This window comes from Neolamprologus multifasciatus, chromosome 8, assembly GCF_963576455.1.
Source record: "Neolamprologus multifasciatus chromosome 8, fNeoMul1.2, whole genome shotgun sequence".
Lineage (NCBI taxonomy): Eukaryota > Metazoa > Chordata > Actinopteri > Cichliformes > Cichlidae > Neolamprologus > Neolamprologus multifasciatus.
The window spans coordinates 27595653-27609476 of NC_140446.1; the positions used below are offsets into that span (position 1 = coordinate 27595653).

General features: G+C 42.6%; 2 protein-coding genes across 6 annotated transcripts in view; both read right to left on the bottom strand.

The window, feature by feature from the left end:
• Nucleotides 1–13824, bottom strand: part of ccdc57 (coiled-coil domain containing 57) — a 189414-nt gene that overhangs the window by 167375 nt on the left and 8215 nt on the right. The gene's annotated exons all lie outside the window — the stretch shown is intronic.
• rbfox3a (RNA binding fox-1 homolog 3a) overlaps nucleotides 1–13824 on the bottom strand; it is a 518942-nt gene that overhangs the window by 94086 nt on the left and 411032 nt on the right. For all 5 annotated transcript variants that reach the window (XM_085171379.1, XM_085171377.1, XM_085171381.1 and 2 more), the window contains one exon: nucleotides 3919–4167. In XM_085171379.1, coding sequence (XP_085027505.1) covers nucleotides 3919–4167 — 249 coding nt within the window. The remainder of the gene's footprint in view (nucleotides 1–3918; nucleotides 4168–13824) is intronic.

Consider the following 13824-nt stretch of genomic DNA (forward strand, 5'->3'; position numbering starts at 1 on the left):
GTACTAGCTTGCTCATCGCCATTGTTTTGAATCAAAGGCAAGGTTGTTTCATTTCCACACAGTCCATTTACCTCCACGTTTACTTCTAAGCGATGAATTTTTGTCTCCAGTACTGCAATCTTCTGCAGGAGGCTGTGGTAGTAATCTGTGGAGAGGGATGGCATTTTGTTGCTAGTTAGCCTAGCGGTTAGCACCTTTCCTGGCTAATGAGGCTGTTCGGTGCCCAGACGCTGTAATCAGGCTTCAGCTGTGTGTAGGCCACAGACACACGGAGCGCTGAGGATAAGGTAACTGTAAAAATGTTGCTGTTTCTGTTAAGAACACTTTAGTCCTAATGATCTATAAGTGTCCAGAAGCTATCGCAGGTAAGCTCATACGGAAAAAAGGGAAAAAATCAGCATGAAAATAAATAAAAATCAATAAAAGAAGCAAAGCATTTAAAGAGCAAAGAGATGAAGCGTCCACACTCACAAAAGGAAGGACAAAAAGGCTTTTAATGATTGGCTTGACAGAAAGACCAAGCGGCAGGGGATGTGAAGGTCAGGGTGGTTAAGGAAGAAATGCTAAAGACACTAGATGGTGAAAAAATGACAAGAGTGAGAAGACAGAACACATCCTTTGAGGAGCTGATGAATGAGGAGAATGGAGTGAATCAGGAAGTGTGGAAAGGTAGTCGGTCCAGATGACATACCTGTGGAGTTATGGAGATGTCTGGGAGAGAGGCAGTGGACTTTTTGACCAGATTGTTTAACACAATCGTGGAGAATGAGAGGATGCCTGAGTCTTTCAGAACCGTGTCACCTGGAATATGCCAATTCAAAAATATCAAGTGTGTACATTATCTGTTATGTTTCAGTTAACATTTATATATTGTTTTTCTACTCTGAGCAGTCAAAGTGCTTTTAACTACAAGCCTCCTTCATCCAAACACACACCAATACCTGGGCTTTGTATACCTAAACACCTCGTCCAACGTTCTTTTGCAAACATAAAACCATCAATAGAGAGCAGACTTCCACCTTTTGTTTAACGGGTTTAACAAAAACATTTCATTACATTTTTCAAAAATTTAAGTCATTGTAATACATCTTTGACAATGAAGGTAGCAAAGTTTTGGTATAAGGTTGGTATTTCTGTCTAACCTTGAGTGTATTTCTTCCTGCCATCACTGTCCTTATATTAACACCATTTCTCACCGTGCTCCAGGCTTAGTGGCCTGATAGCTTGCTTCTGTAACCAGTGGGAAGTGGTGGTGCATAACTATAGTGTGGACTCCCTTAGTACTGCATGAATGTGTGTATGTTTGGAGGCCTGTGCTGAAATGCAGCACATGGCTTATAGAGACACCAGTCTATCTGTGTGTGTTTATGTGGGACGAGCTATTGTTTTTACTTTTACATTACATATATTTACATATGTTGTGAAAACAGAAAATTGAAGTCATCTTTACGTTTTATGTTGACTTTTTTCACAGCAGGGTTTAATGGCACGCAGATAAAAACAGATATCAGTTAAATCCAAAGTGACAGTCATCTCTCTCATTCCATCTCAAACGACATATTGTCCAATAGCTTCTCTCGCTGCTCGTTGACCGTATTCTTGAATTACTGCCATCTTGTGGTCTCAGTTGGCTGGTGCCTCTAGCAGTGTGCTCGACTCTCCTCTTTATTCCACCAGATTTGTAGGATAGAGCACATTTCATGTGGATGCTTGTTCCACTAACAAAAGCTCTCAGCAGCTTTTTCTGGCTGTTTGCATCAATGTGAGTGTTTGGTCTGTGATGGGAAACTAGTATGCTGCCACTGGCTTTGCTTTCACTGCTCTGAGATAAGTTGTGATACATTTAGGCAAATACACCTAGCATAAATAAGTACATAAGCACTCTGGGATTTATCATCTAAAAAGATGTGTTTGTCTAGCTATGCCAATCCGTATTATGTAGTGGAGAGAGAAGTGCAGTGTCAAGACGTTTTTAATATCTTCTTTAGCACATGCTTTGGCTCTGCTTAAATAAATATCCAACTTGCATCTAAAGACCCGGTTGTGGAAATCGATACTTTATATTTTTCATTAATAAAGATTAATCTTTCTAATGATTCTAACAGGTTGTTCCAATTACAGTATCAGAGCCTTGGGGCGTATAATCCTGGCCATGAATTCAACTGTATACCAAAGTATTCTAGCGCCAAATGTGAAGCTGACCGCTAAAACGTTTTCCAAATTCGATCATGCAACAAGACAATGATCTAAAGAACAGTAGCAACTCTTCACGATGACAAAGAAACAAAGGGTTGCAATGGCCAAGTCCAGAAATCCTCCTGTTTGAATTCAGTGATATTAAGGAGCGTGGACCAAATACCTCCACAACAATGTGACATCTAAACATTTATTACAGTTACAAGCCATTGAACCATGGGGTGTATACCAGACAGCTTACTACACATGTCTAAACCTTAAGTCCATTCTCATGTACCCTGGTTATCAGCTTCACTTGGTTGTAGGGATGGGTACCGGTATCCGGTGCCATGATGGTACCGGTTCTGACATAAACGGTAGTAACCAGACTAAAAAGCAGCGCACATTTCGGTGCTTTTTTTTTTCTCTCTTTTTTTTTTCTCTTTTTTTTCCTGAGCTGTGATACACTTTAGATTCTAGCCAATCATTTTACGTTTCCGAGGATAGTAGGCGGGTCCAGGTACGTACGTTCTTTTAGAGCAGAGCTACAGATTAAAAATGCCCAAGGCGAAGCGGTCAAAGTCTGGCTGTACTTCACAGCAAAAGATGCAAACTCAGCAGCTGCAACAAGTGCTTTAAGCTGATACTGTGATACTGTCAAAGGAGGTAACACCTCAAATCTGATGAAACACCTGGCGACGCATAGCGTTTTGTTAAAAGCCGAAAAATGCGCCGTATTTGATAGCTTGCTGCAAGACCTCACACCGAGCACATCTACTGCGGGTGTGGTGCCTGTTATCGACCCGGAGTTAGCAACATCCCCCAAAAACCCGAAGAGGAGAGTCCTGGCCCCTAGCCCTGCCAGTGTAGCAGAAATGATGAGGATGATGATGCAGCAGCAGCCGTTCTTCTCTGCGTGAGTAGCTTAATGTTGTTCGTGTTTAATTTACGTTGAGTAGGCTAACCACGTTATTACATTAATGCATGTAAGGTGAACTAGCAAACACCATCATAGCTACATGCAGCTGTCTTCTTGTTTGATGGCAGATACTCCCTTCACCCTGGCCAAAAAGGCTAAAATGACCAAAGAAAAAGTGGAAAACAGCTGAACATGAGAGGTTTTTGGACAAAATTTGTGTTTTTTCCATTGATTAAGCTGCTTCCAGCCAAGAGTGATACCATATATGCCCCATAGCTGCAGAAAAGGCTAACATTGTTATCTTTTTACCAAAAAACAGCTGAACATGAGGTTTTTGGACCAATTTTTTGTTTTCCATTCTTTAAGCACCTGCTTGAGCACCGTTTAAGCACCGGCACCGTTTCAAAAGTACCGGTTTAGCACCGGTATTGGATAAAACCTAAACGATACCCATCCCTACTTGGTTGTGTTGACTGTTAATAGTTACATCATTGGCTAGCTGGCTTTAGGTTGACTCCATGGGCAAAAGCATTGCTTCTTAACTAATGAAATTCTTTATTCCCTGTTCAGGAGATGAGACTGTCATTCACTTTTATATACAAACAATAATCCAGATCACCACCCCTACAGTTCATAACTGTAGGTTTTTACAGTGTTGTATGTTGAAGTCCTGCCTCTACGAGCACCACTGTGATGATGGATTACGAGGCAGAAGAACAATCCACGCTTCAAGTGTTAACCAGAAATGAATGAAGTCTTATACGTGAGCTGCAGCTCATTGTGATAGAAAAGATAACTAATGCACAGGAACGTGTGAGACTCACCGATACTGTGTTAGCAGTAAGAGCTGGAGTGCTGCTGTCGTTGCCTGGCTGCTCACTCTGTGTGTGCGTCGCCGTGTATAGTGTTAGGGTATGCTCGCCCACTGTGCTCGTGCCCGTGTAGTCAGCCGGTGGGTGGGTGTGGGGTGTAGCATACTCAGCAGGAATCCCGTTCTGTGAAGGAGGTGGATACTGGGCTTGTGGGAAAGGTTGAGCCATAGCTTCAGGGGGAGCCGGGGCCTCTTGGTTACCCTGTGTGGACAAGGGCAGAAAAGACATTAAGATGTTTTTTAACAAACTACTTTTTGAGTCATGGTGGCGTCATTGAAAGTTACCCAAAGTGTCAACAATGGTCAAAATATTTGTACAGGAGCCTTGAAGTGTCCTCAAGTCCAGAGGATGATGTGCTCGATGAATGTACAGGTTATCTAAAGCACTTTGACTAAGATTAGAAAAGCACTGTCGCCAGTTTATCTTCAGTTTATTCATGTTGTGACGATGTGTGAATGATGTTAAACTGTCCAATCAAATTCTTAAACTCAGGTAATCCATGTCAGTTGGTCTGGTATGTACAAAATTGTGCCACGACTAGGGCCAAGCCTCTTCGTCTTATTCTGACGTCGGGCTTTCTTGCTGCAACTCGTCCAACCTGCAGCTCGAAGTCTTCTCTTCACAGCTGAAACTGAGACTTTCTCACTACGACCACGACTAAGCTGCTTGAAGCTGTTGTCCTGTGAGCCGCCATCACACAGCTGTTGACTCTCACAAACGTGTCCTCTGACTCAGTTTCAGGCCTGCAGACCTCTTCCTGTCACAGTTTGTTTCTGAGTGCAGAAGGAAGCTGGACTCACTGACACCTTGACTTTGTTTGCAGTCTCTCTGTAGCACAGACCCACATTTATAAGTGTTATGATCCGTCTCTCTTCCATTGTTAATCGCCTTTTTCTCACCATTTCTGTAGCAACACTACTTTCTGCACTACGATACTGTTCAGCTGATGCTGAGGGTACCACAGTGTGTTCAACACTGCTTTATGCAGACAGATGGGGCTGTAATTAATCCAGAAAAGTTGGAACACCTGTAGGAATTAGTAGCAGCAGCTTTCAAGGCTTGGTCAACCTTCACTGCTGCAGAACAGATTAAATTGTTAACCCATGTTGTCCCTGAAAAAGGCCTTTTTGTGTAATTCTGAAATGTACATTATGAACGACTTGAATCGCGATAAATAACTGGAAAAACTGGGGTGTTTTCTAAAACCTTTGAACAGTAGTGTAGTTTCTTCAACACTGAGGCTTCGACCACTGATTTGGTCAGAAGCCTCGCAGCAGCGTTGTGGTCAACCTACAGATGTTCTCTGTAAACAATGAATTACAATAATCCAAACGTGATGAAAGAAGTGCATGAATAATGATTCAGAGCATGTTCAGAGCATGTTCAGAGCGTGACACAATGGTAGTTAACTTAGATGATAAGACAACAGTGAACCAGAGATTTGCAGAGTCGAGAGACGACTCAACAAACACCCTGAGGGGAGCTCTCACTACACAAATCTGTCTGAGGCACACAGACGCACTTCTGTTTAATCTTCATTCAGAGAAAGCTGTCAGCGATTTTAATGAGTCCAGTCACATATTCAGGATTTGTAGCTTATTGGGGGTTAAAAGAGATATATGATTGAAAATCATGTAATGGGTGAATAATGCAAGTTGTGTAAACTGCTTTGATTGCTCTGGATAGAAAAGCGCTATATAAGAACCAGTCAATTTACCATTTAGTTAATTCACTTTATTAAAGATGATTTAAGATGTCTTTAATAAAGCAAGAGACGAAGGGAAAACAAATAAAATCCAAAATATCACAAATACACATGAAGGCTCGAGTCTCCACACGCTGCCTCCTCCACAGATAGTCAGTGTAGCCCAGTCTGCATGTGGAGCGGGGCTCATACCACAGTTACGACTCAGCATGTTACTCTGTGCATACAGTAAGTGCCATTGTCTATAAGAGTCCATATCATTAGATCATCAGATATATAATGTCCTAAGATTTCATAATAAAAGAACCGCACCACACAGACACAAGTCTTCCCTACTTCAAAATATTACTCTTCAAACTCTAAAACATATCGAGAGCGGACCCTCAGTAACTGTTTAAGGCCGGCACTGTATGGAGAGAAGATCACTAGATCATCTGCATGGTTCACTATGGTATCACCAATCATACATCCTGTTACACAATCAAAAATAGCTTTGATAAGAAAAATCTCTTTAGACATTAAACACAGGAGACAAACACCAACTGCTCCACTCTGCTGAATCCTTCTGGGAACGCTTGTGTTGACTAGTGAATTGTAGTTCACTGTTCAAAGGTAAAAAAGGAGACCTGGCACCACAGTGAGGCCTCCTCCATGACCACACATGTGATGAAGGAAGAACCATCCAGGCAATGAGGGAGGAATAGTCTGCCTCACAGCTCAGGTTTCAGTAAGAAATAAACAAATTAATCTTTGGAAAGTATAAAATCGTTCAGCAATAATAATTTAGATAAAACACCACCATGCTAAGCGAGGGGAAAGATCCTCCAGCTTCAGGACCTAGATCCTGGTGGAGGGCCAAACACAGGGAAAGTCTGGATGGACCCTGCTGAGGTAGCACGGCCTCAGAGGATCAGGCCTCGCATGTCCAAGAAGGGGTTTGGCAGAAAACGTCCCCTCCATGGAAGCTGTCTGAGCACAGGAAACCAGAAACACATGGCTTACCAGCGAGAGCCCACTTCCTCAACAAGCGGAGCTTCACCTGACACCTGCTCTTCTGCTTCTTCTGCTCCCTGGTCTGTGCAACCCAGGAGGACACAGCTGAGAACGAGGAGCATCAGCAATACAGGGTAGAAAACGCTGACACGGGAGGATGCGCTATCCTGACCCATCAGAATCGGACAGATACGAGTGTCAGGTGATCATAAAGTAAGGCAGTCAAAACATTCACACAGAGTGAAAGCAGCACTGTGACACTGCAGGACAAACTGCAGGCGGCGAAACCAGACACAGGCATCATACTGGAAGATGTCTGAGTTTGGTTTCAGTTTCCTTTGATTCTTTTCACACAGATGAAGATAAAAACTGCTGCAAAGGCATCAGGTTACCGTTACAATAGATTTGAGTTTGCGTCTTATATTTGGAGACTTGCGATTTTTTCCTCCCTTTTCTCATGTCGACGTTAATCTGCACACACTTCTTTCACCTTAAATTTTAGCCTGCAGTTATATAGTAATGAAAGAAAGACCTTGGATATTGTTGGTTACATGTTTTACTTTTTAAACAACTGTAACGACTGCTTGTCTAAATCTTAACCGTTACCATCGATCCCTAAACCTGTAACAGCAGCTTTAATTTAAGGTCAGTGTCAAAGTATTTTCCCTTGTTCCTGATTTCTTTAAAAAATTGTGCCCCACAAAATGCAGTTTTTAATAAAGACTTCCTGTATGAAGGGTAAAGGTCACTGAGACCCACTTGGCCCTGTGTGGAAGAGTAATTGTACTCTAAGGTAACACCTGGTTGTGCCACACATGCAGGCTGCAATCAAACAGCTGTGATAACTGCCAATAAAGCAAATCCTTTAGAGGTGTTAGAGGCGGGGCCTATTTGACAGCAGCTCACAACACGAGTGATGCACACACACACACACACACACACACACACACTGTGCTGCTGTAATAATGGAGGAGTAGGGAGTAGTCTGAGGGAGAAGGGTGAGGCAGAGTGAGAGAGAAAGGCTGCTGGAGTCAGTGAACTTCCATCATCCATCACAGCGACCGAGGCGCTGACACGCTGACACATCCCCAGATCCTTGTCGACAAATTGCCCTGGTAAATGATTCCTCTTATCAGTGCAATCATACACCCATCGCTCTTTTCCTTCATCCATTCATCTGCATCATTCACGTTTCTCCCTCTCTCACCGTCTGTTACATTTTACAGCAAATTTAAATAAACATGATTTTAAATGCAGGAAGGGTTTACAAACATTAATGTTAAAATAACAGTTTAGAAACGGCTCAGAGAGAGAGAGAGAGAGAGAGAGTGTGTGTGTGTGTGTGTGTGTGTGTGTGAGTGTGTGTGTTGCATTTACTGTCCCTGCATCAACACTGTATCATGATTGTTGTCTTTGATTTTGGTGATAGCTGCGTCGACTGTGGCATAAAGAATTATATAATTATTTACTTTTATTAAAATATTTATTATTGATTTGTTTGAAGAATCCACCTGAACTCTGATTTTATGCACTACAGAGTTCACCTGAAAGTTTACAATCTATGTTACAGTATATGACTAAAAACCTGTGTAAATAAGTGAAATTGGTGCTAATTATTTTTAAAACGTTGTACAGGATCTTTTTTGTTTTTGTTTTTACAATTTTGTGAACAAGAAACAAAAAACAAACAAACCAAAGAAACCCATTTATCCCTGACTTTGATTATTTTGCTTACAAAACTACTGTATAAAGTACAAATGTTTCATTCAAACACAGGTGGAAAATTGGAAATATGATGATTATAAGCGTTTCTGTCAATATAAAATTGTAGTAGTCAGTATAAGCTTTTTAATGATATAAGTTTGATAGAATAATGCATAACAACCTTTTGATGACTACGACTGTTGTTCACCACAAAACTTGTTCTGATCAGTTTCTTCCCACAGCGAGAGTAAGAGCTGAACGAGCAGTTTCACTCCCCACAAACCGCACACGCACACGCACATACACATACACAACCACACATGCTCACGTATCAACATTGCACTAAACAAATGTATTCATTGTTGTATTACTCTTCTTGTGCATAAATAAAGACAAGTGCAAGAACAGAGCACATCACAGGGCCCACTCGGGTGTGAGCGCTCTGTGAGCGCCCTCGCAAGTAAAAACTGCAGCGAGTGTGTTTCTCTGACTCTCAGCTGAAGAAGTGTCTTTGAGAATAAATCTCTTGACAGTTTCTATAGCTGTTGGAAATGATTAAAGATGCAATTAATTAAAAAATCCAATTTTAAGGTTCTCTGGTCAAGATTTATACATCAATGTGTTTCTGTCTGTAAGAAGTGAGGACATGAGTCCAGAGAATTTTCAGTTCAGTTTTATTTACACCAAATCACAGCAACAGTTGCCTCAAGGCTCTTTATATTGTACAGTAGATTTTACAATAATACAATTTTGAAACTAAACCTGACTCTTCTTCATCAGAGCTATCCACACGCCTCCTCTTCAGTCTGCACATTTCACTCTTTATTTTCTTAGATTATTCTTCACAGTCGGGGCTGCTCAGGTCAGCCAGCTGTGGTGGAGAAGTCAGCTCCACCCTGGACAGGTCGCCCGGACGAGCATAGACAGAGAGCCCTTCACATCATTTAAAACAGCAGCTGCAGGGAGGAAGAAACACAAACTGCAGACAGGTGGAGGAGTCCAACCCAGGATGGCTTCACTTTGCTACCCAGCGTGCAGTCGTGCTGCTTCTGTTTATGAACAAACTCCTTCTTCAGTTTTTATCTCTTCATAAATATCTTCTTATCTGTTATGTCGAATAAAGTCGGCTCAGTGACATCGTCAGGAAACACCTCTGATGACAAGACGGGTTTAAAGAAAGAAGAAGAGATCAGACGACGCTGCTCTTACTCTGCATCAGCATCATCGTGAGGAAAGCTGCAGACTTTACTGATCATTCTCCTGATGTGAGTATCAGTGTGTGTGACAGTGACCCAGTCCCTGTAAGTGAGTTATGAACGAGTGTGTCTCACACACACACACACACACACACACACACACACATACACACACACACACACACACACACACACACACACACACACACACACACAAAGCAACAGAATCTAATTTAACACTCGGCTGAGCAGAGATTGCCCGACACTCCCAGTCCCTCACCGGCCGTGCGGGGATACTCCACGACCCGAGCCGTATGTGTGTCAATGAGTGTGTGTGTGTGTGTGTCAATGAGTGTGTGTGTGTGTGTGTGTCAATGAGTGTGTGTGCGACGATAGTTACAGAACAAAAACGTCGGCAGGAGAGAGGCACAGCGAGAGCGAGACAGCGTGTTCATTCAGAGGAGAATAGAGCGGTGAGTCCAGAGGAGGCTGTTTAGGATTCAGAGTGTGATGCGAGTCCACTGGCTGCCAGCTCCCTGTAGACCTGCTACATGATATTCACTAACCCCTGTAACAGTTGCAAACATATGTAAATCTGCCCAATTCAATCAGACCATGCACAAAGCTTGTGACACTGCAGGTACACCCGGCTGACTATGACAGTGCAGACACACACACAGGGAGGCTTTGTGTGCATAAACAAGTCCTGGTTCTGACTTGTAGAATATATTTCTAATTAATATTTCTAATGCACAAAAAGTCCAGTTATATATTTGACATGCAATCTAAGTTAAAGCACAATTTTACCATTTTCATCCTTTTCTATAGGAGCTGTGTGGCCTCGCACTTCTTTACTACACCCAAGAGCTTCCATGTAATATTCACTGTTGGGGGGTGTGGTTGGTGGCTCGGAGCAGCGGGTTCGGGGTGTGGTGTCAGGGGGGCAAACATCATCTAATCGTGCCTTCACTGTTTTAGCAGCGGCTGGTGTGAGAGGAGCTGGAGCAGCGAGCGCTGACAGCACGGCTGTGTGAAGTAAAAAAGCTGAACGTGAGCATTCAGAGCCGTGTCGGTCTGCATCACAGAGCAGCGCGGGCTTCTTGCTCAAGGATACCCAGAGCAGCCTGGACTGGATCACCTCCACCTGCTGAGCCCACTCACAGCAGCCAAGCTCCAAGTCAGTGACACAGTAGCACACACATGGCTGCAGGAGAGCTTGAATCCAGTGTTGGTGGGAAAAACATCTTCAAAGCCGTCTACAGTGCACCAAGTGTTCCAGTGAACATGCACCAGTGACCTGCAGTGACCTGTCAGGAACATCCCCCTGCCACTTTGAACAGATACCACATGTGTGATGCGCCTTCAATCAGGACTGAAGACACAAAGTTATTTAAAAGCCAGAAACATCTATTCAATTCAATTCAATTCAATTCAATTTTATTTATAGAAAAACCCAACAATCATATGAGCCCCTATGAGCAGCACTTTGGCGACAGTGGGAAGGAAAAACTCCCTTTTAACAGGAAGAAACCTCTGACAGGACCAGGCTCAGGGAGGGGCGGGGCCATCTGCTGCGACTGGCTGTCAACGAGGGGAGGAAGACGGGACAACGGGACACTGAGGCGAGCCTGAGATGGCCTGTATTTGTAAAGCGCTTTACTCAGTCCCTACGGACCCCAAACACTACATTTAGTCCTTCACACATCAAACCTGTGTCGCTGTGAAACATGTACGTTTCTGCATGGATGGACCAGCTGCTGATTGCACAGCTGTACTCAGTGCTCATAACAAGAAACTCTCTTCAAACCTGCACTTGAAACGTTGGCTACCATAGCAGTATAGTATTGCAACATGGCATTTGGGTCTTCTAACTAAAATAGGAAAACATGAACATAAATAGTGCATCATTGCCAGACCTGCATCTGGGTGACATACACCATCACACCTGTCAGTGCAGGCTCGATGCCAGATCCGGGCCAGACCTGTCTGCTGTGTCAAATGTCAAAGTTTGCTTCAGTCCATTAAAACATCAACAAACAAAACAACACGTCTGCATTTCTCTGAATAAATTACATGATATATTTTTAGGAAATAAGTTACCCCCAAAAATTCTAGATGTAGCAAATGAAAATGAAAATATGCAAATGAATATTTCTTTGTGTTATTTCATCAGAAGTTTTTAAAAAACTGAGTTTTCTCTTTGTAAGATTTAATTAATATTCTTTATGTGGCAACTGTTACAAGTCATTTTGGTTTTATTTACATTTTCTACAGCACTCTTTTCCAACTTTGAGTTGCAGCAGATTTCACCTGTTGACTATTTCTACACTGTTTCAAACAAACTGATTTCAAGAATTAAAAAACACAAGAAGAAAAATGTTGACATGTTACATGATGAAGCTTCTATTTCCAGTGAGACAGACAAACTGGGAGACAAACTGGGAGACAAACTGGGAGATAACAGTTCTGACACTTGTTAAACACGTGTGTTTAGTCACCGTGCAGTCACTAACGGCTCACACACCTGGAGATGTAACGTCTAACATGAACCAGTAGCCTCACTCTACTTTTCATTTAAAGGAGCTGAAACCATTCACCAAATATTTCAGCGAAACACTGAATCATGAAAGGACGATAAATGTAGTCCCTAATTTTACTGTGTAGATCTGCTGTCTGTTGTTAAAACTGTTCATAACTATATATTTAACTATATAGTTTACACTTGTGAACACGAGGTTCCTGTGATTTAAACGATGGCTAAACTTATTATAGACCCGACTCATTCAATGGTGGTGATAAATAATTAAGTTTGTTTGTAACAGAGAAATAAAACCTGAATTTTGTGACTGCTGCTTTTTCCACAAACCATTTAAAGAGAAACGTTGGTGTCTTCAGGAGCCTTTGTCTGTTTTAAGATCATTTAAAGAACCAGAGCAGACTCACGGCAACACTACAGAATCACAGAGGACCTCTGTCACAGTCCACGTTCCCTCTGACGTACAAATCAAAACACATCAGCGTCACTGAACAAAGGACTTTGTTTCTTATCTTTGTGTCCAGTCCACAAATCTCCATTGAAGATCAAAGCACATTGATTGGCTTCGCACCATCACAGACGGAAAACATAGCAGTTAACAAACTATGTTCACCAGTCGTTCACTGAAAAGCTTTGAAGTGGTCAGTGAGCTGGAAGTGCATACATGTGACAGTCCAGCATCATACTCAGCTGACCCTCAACACTAACGTGCTAGCTAGTGCAACATCCTGCCAGCACAGGTAAAAGGATCTTGTCTGCTTCACCTGGTGGGACTTTGATGATTGGATCCACCCACATCTGGATTCCACCCAGTGGTTTCCACCAGTGCTGCTCGATGAGACCGGCCCACAGGCTTCCTCTGGATGTGCTGCTAATCAATCAGGGTGTAAGGAGTGAGGGGCGTAGCATACATATTAGACTATATGGGTCAAAGTGCCAGCAGGGAACCTGGAATTTCACTTTATCAGTGTTTGAATTTGGCCTCCTTCATCACTGCGCATGTCACGGCTGAGCTGGGGCGGTTTGGATCAAGCCTCAGTTCAACCCCGACACGGGAAGATGCACGGAGATCTTCAACAACATTTACATGTGTTAGAAAACAGACCACCGCTGTAACCGATCAAGAATACAGCAGCGCTGCCTTTCCTCGGTTCTCTGTGCCATCAATCACAGATAAGAGCGTCTTATTGAACGGATTGACTCTGAAAAAGAAACAATAGAAGGTGGAAACCAACCAAAACTGGACATGTGTAGTTTAACAAAGCTACCTCCCAGCTCAGAGTGGGATAGCAAACAATGCTGACCTGTGTCCATACAACAGCACTGAAAACAAGGGTAGCACAGTCTGAACCCAGCTTCTGCCTCACTCAGGCTCTACAGAGAAGCACGAAGGACAGCTGGAGAACAACTCAAAGAGATGCATGAATAAATGAAGGTGTGTGACTGAGTGAACAGGACTAGTAGAAAGCACTTTATCTGCTCAGGCTGATCAGAAAGGTGTGTGGAAGCAGCGGATGGATCCAGTCGTACAAAGAAGAAGGAAAACACAGACTTTTATGAAAATCCCTGATTGTTCCCAAAGGTTTCCAGTTTATGGAAGCACAGACTTTGATGAGAAATAACATCACAATCCTTTTCCTTTACAGAGTTTGATGCTAATTGTTCTGTTGCGAGTACGCAGTTTTAACAAAACTCCAGATTGTATTTACTTTGTTACATATGTG